A 10982-nucleotide genomic window follows, 5' to 3' on the forward strand; every position below is an offset into this window, starting at 1 on the left:
TTGTCCGTGATGAGGCGGCCAGGGATAAACACACTCTCCATAGGTGATATAAGATCTTGAAGCAGAGGTCGCATGCGGTTTACCAAGCACTTGGAAACAACTTTGAAGATAACATTGCATAAACTAATAGGACGGAAGTCCTTCACTTTATGTGGCTCATTCATCTTTGGGATCATTACTATGGTTGTGTCATTTACTTCCTCACGCATAATGCCCTCCTCAAAGAATTTCTGAACCGCCCGAACTACCTCGTCACGCAATAACCTCCAATTCTGTTGCAAGAATCGAGCAGAGAAACCGCCAAGCCCTGGTGCCTTTAGAGGCTCGATTTGGAACAAAGCATCACTTATTTCATTCTCTGAGAATGGAGCACATAAACCCTTGTTCATGTCCTCATCAACACGAGTATACCTGGCAACACCTCAGGTCGGGCCAAATAAAGACCATAGCAAAAAGACCAGGCCTAGGCCTAGCTCAGCTTGATCGACATGCTCAAATTTTAGGACCAGGCTCGACCCAACCAGTTAAAAGCTCGTGGGACTTCGGGCCTCAGGACGAGCCGTAGTGTTATCTTAGCCATTTGCGAGGCCCATCCTAGCGGCATGCTTTGGCCCGGGATTTTTGGGCCAGGCCTGGTCAGGCCGACCGGGCCAGGTGCCCAAGGCCCTTTATACAGAGGAGATCCATGATACTGTACTTGGACCCAGGCCCTAGCCCTCTCTCGAATGTTCGAAGAACAAAACATATCCATAGTGCAATGATTGCACAAGCATTTCGAAAGGCAAATTGATTGCATATACAGTCTGTGGCCCTGAAGATATGCGGCAATTACGCAGTGCATCGCTGTACCCCTTGTGAATTGACCACTCCTCAATCAGACAGCGCCAAGTAGCACCTCGCCAGTCTGCAGCAGGCTTCCACGCGGCACACGCTGGGAGAAGCCAGTCACAACAGAGCCGCCAGACCCGATGCGAGTCCACCATTGAAATAAGCCTCTTTCTCGGCCGCGCAATCCACCGCCGCATCATTACCTCGACGAATCACGGCTCTGAATTATCAGCCACCAATCCACCATTTGCCAAGTAACTCCATCCAGTGCAGAGAGTCGATCCCCGGCCGGAACACGATTAACCACTTCACCGTCCGGCGGGCCGGGGCCGGGAAGAAGGTAGAGTAGAATCCCTCCGACGAGGCGACTATGGCGTTCGGCGAAGGCGGCGGCGACGCCTCGGCCCCTCTCATCTCTTCCGACGGCTCGAAGATCGTCAGAAACGGTGAGCACCCCGCCCCATTCAAACTCTATATTCCCCATTCTCGATTCGTTCGGATCTTCGTCTTCCTGGTACCGACGTGCTCCTCCTGAATCCTGACTGGCTCTGCGATTTCGATGGGACGGAAGGGAACGAGTGGACGGCGTCGGCGCACGTGATCACGGCGGTGATCGGGTCCGGGGTGCTGTCGCTGGCGTGGAGCATGGCGCAGCTGGGGTGGGTGGCCGGGCCGGCCACCATGGTGGTGTTCGCCTCCGTCACGGCGCTGCAGTCCACCATCTTCGCCGACTGCTACCGCTCGCCGGACCCGGAGCACGGCCCGCACCGCAACCGCACCTACGCCAACGCCGTCGAGCGCAACCTAGGTACGCGCATCCACGTCTCCCCTCGCTTTAGAATTTTTGTCATTTTTTCTGTTCGACTGTCCCTGATCGTAATCTTCAGAAGATATGCTTTTTAATTAATTAATTATAAAAAGTGTTCGTATCCGTTCAGTTAGTCGCGATTGAGTGACAGCTACAATTGGGGTACTCTAGCAGTGCTGCTACAAACAGGTAGTCAGATGTTGGGCATGAAGTCCTTAAACAAAGTAACGATAATGGAAAAATGAAGTAGTATATAGAATTACGCTTATGTTCTGTCTTCTTTATGCTCTGACGGTACTTATCCACAGACGTCTGTGTCACACTTGTTTCATTACTTCTGGGAAGATGATCTATCAAGGAGAGTGGACAAATGGCTCCTGCAGGGAGCTTTTTTTTTTGAGAAATATCGTAAATAACATTGAGAAGTTTTAAAAATTGTAAGCAAAAACCCTAGATGTAGATAACGATGAACCTACTAGTGTGCAAAAAATTCATTCCAAAATTCGTTGCATTTTTTAGGCTGACAAAAAGTCAGGGCGCAGTGAACCGCACACATTTTTCTGAAATGTGCTACAATACATTTTTTTAGCCTAACATACAATTCACTTTGAACTGAGATTTTTGCATACCAGTAGAGTTCAACATTATGCAATACCTCTAAATTTTTGGAAACTTACAAATATCGAGTTCGAACTTTTCAAAAACATGGCCACCATGAAGCTCGATCTCCAATTACAGTTTCGATCATGATCGTTCATGGTGCTAAAATAATGTGCAAGTAACTGGAACAAAACAGAAGCGCCTTCTGCACATACGTACACTACATTGCAAATGAGAAAAAATATATTGTCCGCCTGTCATCACACACACATGGATAGTACGAGCACAACTGCGACACACGAGATGGAAGGCTCGTGAATCCCGCGGCACGTTCAGTACGGCTCGACCGAGCATTTTGTGGAGGTGGAGCAGAACACGTCAAAAGGGCAGGCGTGCAAATAGCTTGAGGGTACGCACGCACGTTCCGACTCGATCTCTCTCTCACTGATGAGAGCCGCTAATTTGAGCAGCTGGTCCTCGTACACGAGTTGGTGTCTGTCACCGAGAATTAATAGACAGACAGCTGGCCATGGCTAGCGGGAGTGACAAGCAAGCAAGGGTCAGCAGCTGATTCGTTGCAGAAAAGTATTCGAGACGTTGTCCAGTCTTCGCGTGGCGCGCTGGTTTGATATACTCCCCCTCACTAATTACTACTCGGCACGAATTCTCTGACTTTATCTCTCTAACATTTTTTCTGATTTTAAGTCATTGAAATGTGAGACTCACCAGATGCCGAACTCAGCTGTTAATGTCCTAAAGTCAGGGCATGCAAAGTCAGAGAATCCTGTTCGCTAATTACTGTGCATTCTAGATTTAGTAAAACTTAAATTTAGTAAACTCTAACTAAACGTTTAGAAAAATATCAATATACATAATATGTAACAATTATTATTGGAATCATCATAAAAATGTAATTTCAGATTATATGTATCCATTATCATGACTGTTGATGTGTTTTTTTTACGCTTAGTAAAATTTTACAAAGTTTAAATTTAACGAAACCCAGAATCCAGGGTAATTCTAGACATAGGTTTCCATATAAAGTTTCGGTAAAAACAAAGTTCTATTTTGGACTGCAAATACTTTTATCTAGCCTAAAATATAAGGTAATTCTTAAAGAAAATTTGTGGCGCACATACTTGTGTCTTGTATCTTTCTTTTTTAGTACGCTCAACAAACATTTTTCAAAAAAAAAAAATCTTTCTGTTTGTAATTACCAAGACACATTTTAGTACTAGATACTCCATCCATTTACGATAACTTCACGTATTTAGTTTGGTTAAAGTCAAACTTTATAAATTTTAATCAAATACTTACGAAATTATTAATATTTTCAATATACTTCCTCCATCACACGAATATCGTCTGAGATTTACCAAAATTTGGATGTATCTAGATGACAACCTCCGTGGGACGGAGGGACTAGTATATATTGTACTCCCTCCCTTTATAAAAGGATGTTAGAGCTTTGTGCAAATTTTAATGTATCTAGACACTACACTAAATAGTGTCTAGATACATTTAAATTTAGACAAACATTGAACATTCTTTGACTTGTCATTTTCATTGATAAATATTACAAACCAAATAGCCTAGGCAAAAATCCTAAGGCTAAAACCAAGTCTACTCTCGCGCCATAACAACACTTAAAACCTTAGCCGCGGCTAAAGACCATAATCTTGCCTCAGTCTTTATCTTTTCTAACACAACCATCGAAGCGGAGAAGGTGTTACAAAACACTCTCGCATTTCTCTCCTTTCGAATCTCCCAAGAGATTAGCATTGTCAAAGCGGCAATCATTTTCCTCGTAGGACTTCATCTATGAATAAAATCTGCCCACCAAGCTCTCACCAAACGGGCGGTATGCCAATTCGAAGGGTTAATGTCATGAATGCCAAGCCACTCCTTGACCTTTGACCACACTCTTAAAGTGAACCTACATTTGAAGAGGAGATGCGCCGAGGACTCATGAACTTGGTTGCAAAGCATGCACCACCCACAATTGTCACACCCTCTTTTCTCAAGCCTATTCGTCATCCACACCCTATTTTGAATGATTAACCAAGCGAACAATTTGCATTTGGGAGGCGCCCATTTCTTCCAAACCCACCTTGGCATGGCCGACGTGATGAGAGCCTAAATTGCGCTGCATAAGCCGTCTTGGAAAAGTAGGAACCATCACCCGTAAACTTCCACTCAATAGAGTCTGTCTCATCATGGTTGAGTTGAACAGGGTCAATCTTTCCCCAAAGAGCAACAAATTGTGAGATGTGCTCGGTAGATAACTCGACAGAGGTAGCATTAGTATCGTCATAAAGAATATTTTCATATATTATATATTATATATTATGAATTTTAATATATATTTTCTATATTTTTATCAAAATTTGCAACTACTAACTTTGATAAATCTTAGAACGCTGGCTAAAAATATATCAGAGGAACTAACCCTGCTTGTTTTAAGCTGCGAAATGCCTGCACGATTAAATGATCTACATGTGTCAACATTCTACGAGATATTTTCTTTTATTGTAAAACAACATGTTTGTTTAGCTACTGCTCTGTCAGTGTCCGATCGTTTCTGAAAAAAAAAAAAATTAAATGGTGATTGCCAGGTAGCAGCAGCGCGTGGGTGTGCCAGTTGTTGCAGCAAACGGCACTGTTCGGCTACGGGATCGCCTACACCATCACTGCCTCCACCAGCTTCAGGTAACATTACATGCATCTTTTTTTCAACCTGCGAAACTGCACCAGTTTTCTCTCTAGGGGAATCACATTGTTCCTGAGAAATTACTGCACGTTTTGACTTGTGTTAACAAGACTGAATCAGCTAAGCTCAGCTCAGCTCAAGTGGTGTTCAGACGCTGTTTTTTTCTTTTAGTGGAGTGTTTTCATGTTCCAAAAAATAAAAAGTAAACTAGCGGAGTGTTCAGTCCTGGGCTCTGGCTGGCCGCCGCGTTGCCCTAGAAAGCCCGTTACCGTGTCTTACCAGGCCTACGCATGCAGGCCACAAGCATTTCGAGCTACGCACCAGCCCAGCCCAGGCCAGCTGTTCCCAAAGCTTGGATCTGCCTCCAGGCCCAATAGTACTGTTATACCTTCGACAATTAGTACAGTCCGGGTTGGCCCACGTGGGAGCCTGGCTCGTCGTCAAATATATATCTGCCCAAATTCGACGTCACATCTTTTTTTTGGGAAAATTCGACGACATATACGGTATCATGTTTCCCTTTTCATTTGTCCGCGACGGTCTATTGGACTATATCAGATCAAAAAAAAAAAAATTAACGTAGCCATCACTGTTGTGCACTCGGATCCTGGATCAGATGCCATTGCCAACTTGTTTGCCTCCGGCTCCGGGTTGTCATCGTCTGCTTGGGGCTTAGCATGCGCGAGAATGTCGTACCGAATTTGGCCTCAACTCTTTTCCTTTCTAGAGCCGCGCAAGCAGGAACGTCAAGTCAACAAAGCGGCTCTCATAGAGAGCTACCGGCTGCACGGCAGCACTAGCGTAAGAGCAACTGTAGAACCGTAAAAACACGAATAAAAGCACTTGCAGTTGTACTTTGACGTGCTAGATTAGCTACAAATACTGTAAAACTGGATCTTGTATAACATAGGACCCATATGTTATATATAGTCACTCTATTTACTTTACTTTTCCTCCTCTTGGTTCTGCATACCCCTTTCCGTACAGCAAAGCCTCGCCTACCAGCGCCAGCCCAACACGTGTATTTTGAGTTGCTAAGGGCATCTCCAACCGGGCGACCCAAACGGACGCGCTGGGCCGTCCGTTTTGGGCCGTTTGGGTCGCCGCCCGGACACGCGGACAGCGGCCCGCGTCCGCGTGTCCGTTTGGGTCGCACGCGGCGCCCAACGCGGCGACCCAAAGAGACGCCACGTGGTTCGTCTCCGGCCGCGGCGGCCGCGCCATGGCGGTGCCTCGACGGGACGAGCCATGGCGGGAGGTGGAACGCGCGGGAAAGATCCCGCGCGCACCAAGGTTCCCGCGCGCGCGAAACGCCATTGGCGCGCACTCGCGCCCAAGTTTCCGCCGTGACCGCCGGCTATAAAAGACGGCGGCGGTCTAACCCGCACCGCATCACCGTTCTCTTCCCCTCCACCTTCTCCGGCGCCATACCGCGCACCCTTCGGTCCACATGGGCCAAGCTCTCCCTCGCCGCCCGGCCGGGTTCCCGCGGACGGACGAGGAGGAGCGCGCGGACTCGCGGTGGGTCGCCGACGACGAGGCGCTCCGCGCCGCCGCCGAGGCGGCGGCAAAGAAGGCCGGTGGACGCGGAGATGGGGGAAGCGGCCGCGGAGGGCCGGCACGAGACCCCGACGGCCGGTACGCGGCCGTGGAGGAGGCGGCGACGCCGCGGAGGAGCCCGTCGCCGCGGAGGACCTCGCGCCGGCGAACATCAACGCCGCCATCGAGGAGCGTCTCGCCGACCTCACGCGCGTGACGAAGGAGCACGAGGGCATCCGGCGGGCCGGCCGCCGCCGCTAGGCGACCTCCTCGGCCGGAAGAACGAGCCGCTCGCTATGCGAGCAGCCCGTGACCTCATCCAGATGCCGTCGCCCGAGCGGCGCGCCCGGGAGGAAGCCGCGCCGGCGGAGCGCGGCCGGCAAGAGCGCATGCGCCGCGCGGCGGGCAACCACGAGGCCCGTGAAGCCGGCCGCGTCCGCCCGGAGGCGCGCACCGCCGTGGAACGCGCCGCCCGCAGGAGCTTGAGCTATGCGGGAAGCGGATGGTTCCGCCCTCGAGAGGCGGAGCGCGAGCGCGCCCGAGCCGCGGCCGGCGGAGCGGAGGAGGATGATGCCCTCCGTCCAAGCCGCCGAGGCCCGCGAAGCCGCCCGCGCCGCCGCCGACGCCGCGCGCCGCCGCCGACGCCCGCGCCGCCGCCGACGCGCCACCCAGGCCCGTAGGAAGCCGGAGTGGAATCCTCACGCGCACAGGCCGCCCGCGTCGAGTGAAATCCACGGCCCCGACGGCGAGCCGGCGAGGAGTCGCGCGGCGAGGCCGCCTGCCCCGTACGTATAGGATAGGAGTAGTAGCTAAAAAAAATTGTAATGAGTTCTATTTAATGAAACATATTATTTATGCCTATGACACGCGGGCCGGGGCGGACAGCGGGCGGACGCGAGCGACTGCCCTTCGCGTCCGCGGCCACGCAAAACCGGCCAAGATTTGGGCCGGGTTTGCGTCGTTCCCGACGCCGCGGGCATCCGTTTTAGGGATGGGTCCGCGCGCTGGGCCGGGTTTTTGTCCGGCTGGACCCATCCGGACGCGCGGGCGCGGGATGGATCGCCCGGTTGGAGATGCCCTAAATTGGCTACGGTAGAACATATACTGTGAAGCTGGCTCTTAAATTACATGGGTCCCCATTCTTCTTCCCCGCACCCATCCCACACAGTGGCGTCTCGTCCCGCCACGCTCCGCCCCACCCCCGCCCAACTCACCGGTGCCGCCCCGCCTGACCTCGATGTCTACAAGGTGTTGCGCCTCACCTTGGGCACCTCTAGGGTCCACATCTGTCAGGGTACCTCCAGGATCCATGACCGGCGACTATGCGCCGTTCAAGTCCATGCCGTTGTTCCACGACATCTACAAATTCATACAGTCTCTACGAATCACTGGAAATTAGCCGAGTTCGTCAGTTATTGCGGCGGTGCGGCAGAATTTGGCCAAATCCGGCAAGTTCTGTAGCGGAAGGGCAAAGGCGCAAGCTTAAACTCCCCAACCATCAGCATTGACCGCTATACAGAGCACCATCATTTGTGCCTCCTAAACTGAGAATACAAGGATCTCGGGTGTGAACTTATAGTGCCAATTTTAAAAATTAAGAGCATCTCCAGTCGCGTCCCTCAAAAAACGTCCGCATGACAATGATTTGGGCAAGCGTTAGGACCGCTACGGACAAAAAAGATCAAAAATCATGCACGAAAAGAGACCTTTCCAGCCAGCGTCCTCAAACAGCGTCCGGATGTATGCATTTTAATAGAGGGACCACCCCATGTGGAAAAGTAGGTGAGAGAAAGTGTGGGGAAAGAGAATGGCATGTGGGAGCTAGGGAGCTGCATGTACGCATATGAGCTCATTTGTGTCGGCGTCCCGGTAGAGACTCTATATTGTAGTCTCTACCGGGGACGCCGGACACAAAATAAGGCGCTATTTAGCTTTGAGGGACGCGACTGGGACGCGATTTTCTCCATTTCTTGTCCGCCGTCCCCCAAACGCCGTTTGGGGGACGCGACTGGAGATGCTCTAAGGGCCAGGCAATTTTAAGGAGTCTGTTTGGATCAGTTTTTCCTACCAGTACAGTAAAAGTATGTAATTTAAGAGCTTGACCACTTCAAAAGGGTCCGCTAAAGTTGCTCTAGGTATATTCCCGAAAGACCAAAAACTCCAACTCGATCTGGCTAAGGGCTTGTTCGTTTCTTCGGGATTCAATCCAAGGACGGAACCAATCCAGGCTTGGATTAGGTTAATCCCATACCATCACCCAATCCATGTCACACCAATTCCGCTTTATCCCCTTCCAAATGTATATATTTGTTTAAACCACATGGATCACCGAGTTGTTGCACCCCTTCGCTTGTTCTTTGGTGTGTCTCGCGTTGTGGAAATTTTTCCACACGTTCGATGGGGGTAAAAAATTTCTAGACCATCTCAATACAAGATGAACAGGAAAAATTGGGCTAATATTCTCATCTATGGAATAAACGAAGACCTAATTCTAGTGGGCTGGAAAAATTAGCACGCCGGGCTAGAAAACCAGAAGGAGGCCACAATCCATATCAATACATGGCTCGCAGGGAGTAAGGGCATCTCCAGCGGCGAAACACATTTTAGCGTCCGCGCGCGTTCATTTGGGTCGATCCTTTGGTCGAAATCGACCGCGCGTCCGTTTGCGTTGGGGGTGGCTCAGCGGCACGACGCATTATTTTAGGACGAATCATTTTTTTTAAACATGAAACATAATTTACATACTTAAAACATAAAAAATAAACCTAAACGCCTACTGCTTCTCGTCGCTGTGCTGCTCCTTGTCGCTGTCGAGCACGATGAGCACCGGTATGACCGAAGGCCAGTTGCCATCCGGGGGAATACGCCGGGCGCGCCGCTGCCGGTGCTCGAGGTTGAGGAGGCTGCGGCTGTGGCGGCGGTGGAGGCGCCCAGTGCTGTGGCTGTGGCGGCGGTGGAGGAGCCCGAGTCATTGCGGCCGTGGCGGCGGTGGAGGCGCCCGGTGCTACGGCCGTGGCGGCGGTGGAAGCGCCCAGTGCCCGCGACCGTGGCGGCGGTTGAGGCGCCCAGTCTTTGCGGTTGTGGCGGCGGTGGAGGCACCCAGTCGTTGCGGCCGTGGCGGCGGTGGCGGAGGCGCCGCCGACTCCGTGAGCGCTCGTCGAAGTGCTTCATCCGCCGACGAGGCCCGGCGGCATGACGGCGGTGGCGTAGGCGGGCAGCGGCGCGGCGCACGGGCACGTCGTACTCGGAGACGAGGACGGCGACCTTCGCCATCTCGTCGTCCGTCATGTTGTCCGGAAGTCGAAGTTCCGGCCCTCCGCCAAGGCTCGCCGCCATTCGTGGAAGACGACAGCGACGTAGTCGTCGCTGTCGTCCTTCACCTCCTCGCTATGGTACGCGAGCGCCTCGACGTAGTCGTCGTCGTCGTCGTCGTACACGGCGTAGGCTTCGTCGTCGTCGTCGTCCTCGCGGTCGTCGGCGTCGTTGTGCTGCGTCTGCTGACGTCGCGTCCGCGCCTGCTGACGACGAGCCGGCGGTGCAGGGCCGAAGGGATAATCCCTGTCGCCCATGAAGCCTGCCCTTCGTCTCCTGTCCGTCTCCGTGGACAGGTGCACGTACGCCAAAGCTCCGAGTCGATGGCGTACGCCGAATCGGCGCGCGGAGGTCCGCCGGCGGATACCGCCTCTCGCGCCGGATCTCCGCCGTCCGATCGGGCTCACGCGCGAGTGCTCGGAGGGATGGGCACCGGCGGCAGCCGAGCCGCCACCACCGGCAGGTACCGCACGCCGGACCAGGCGTCGTCGCACGGCATCCATTTGCCGTGCATGAGCCTCCCCACCGTGACGGGGAGCGGGATCTTCTTGGTGCGGCTGTCGGAGGCCTCGAAGTCGTTTTTCTTCCCCATGGCGCTGCGGCGGTGGTGGTGCGAGTGGAGGTGTGGTGTGGGTGAAGGAGCGACGCGGCCGGTGGACTTTTAAGGGCGGCCGCGCGCGGGATACGATGCCATTGAAGGCAGCGCAGAAGCCCAGCCGCTGCCCGCCAGTGCGCGCGCAGAACAGGCAGTCGCGCCATTGATGGCGAAGCTTGCGGCGCAGACGTGGGAGCGCTGACCGCCGAAGCGGTGCCCTCGGTGCAGGCGCCGTGCGAGGACCGAGCGGACACTTTGCGCGTCCGCGCAGCGTCCGCCGAGACGCAAACCTGGCGCATATTCCGCGAACGGCCCGGTCACTTTGCATCGCGCCACTAGAGGTGGTGCACGACGCATTTTCGATCACGGCGGACATAAACGGTCGCTCAGCGTCCGTTTACGTCACGCCACTGGAGATGCCCTAAACGAACGAGGCCTAAAGGTGACGCCTCCTCTTGACCAAAAAAACCCCACTGGCCGGACCCGAGCAGGCTACTTGCAAGAGAGCGAGTGTCCAAAAGCGAAGCAATTCAGGAGAATATCATTTCATGGTTTTACTACGTACGCTGTAATGTCGCCCACCATTGCTG

The 10982-nt window shown here is 52.7% G+C and overlaps 1 protein-coding gene across 1 annotated transcript in view; it reads left to right on the plus strand.

The window, feature by feature from the left end:
* The first annotated feature begins 929 nt into the window (after positions 1 to 929).
* Positions 930 to 10982, plus strand: part of LOC124675120 (probable amino acid permease 7) — a 19441-nt gene continuing 9388 nt past the window's right edge. Inside the window, exons 1-3 of the mRNA XM_047211189.1 lie at positions 930 to 1274; positions 1400 to 1636; positions 4852 to 4945. Of these exons, the coding sequence (XP_047067145.1) occupies positions 1199 to 1274; positions 1400 to 1636; positions 4852 to 4945 (407 nt within the window). The 5' untranslated portion in view covers positions 930 to 1198. The remainder of the gene's footprint in view (positions 1275 to 1399; positions 1637 to 4851; positions 4946 to 10982) is intronic.

This window comes from Lolium rigidum, chromosome 7 (genome assembly GCF_022539505.1).
Source record: "Lolium rigidum isolate FL_2022 chromosome 7, APGP_CSIRO_Lrig_0.1, whole genome shotgun sequence".
In the NCBI taxonomy this organism is placed as follows: Eukaryota; Viridiplantae; Streptophyta; class Magnoliopsida; order Poales; family Poaceae; genus Lolium; species Lolium rigidum.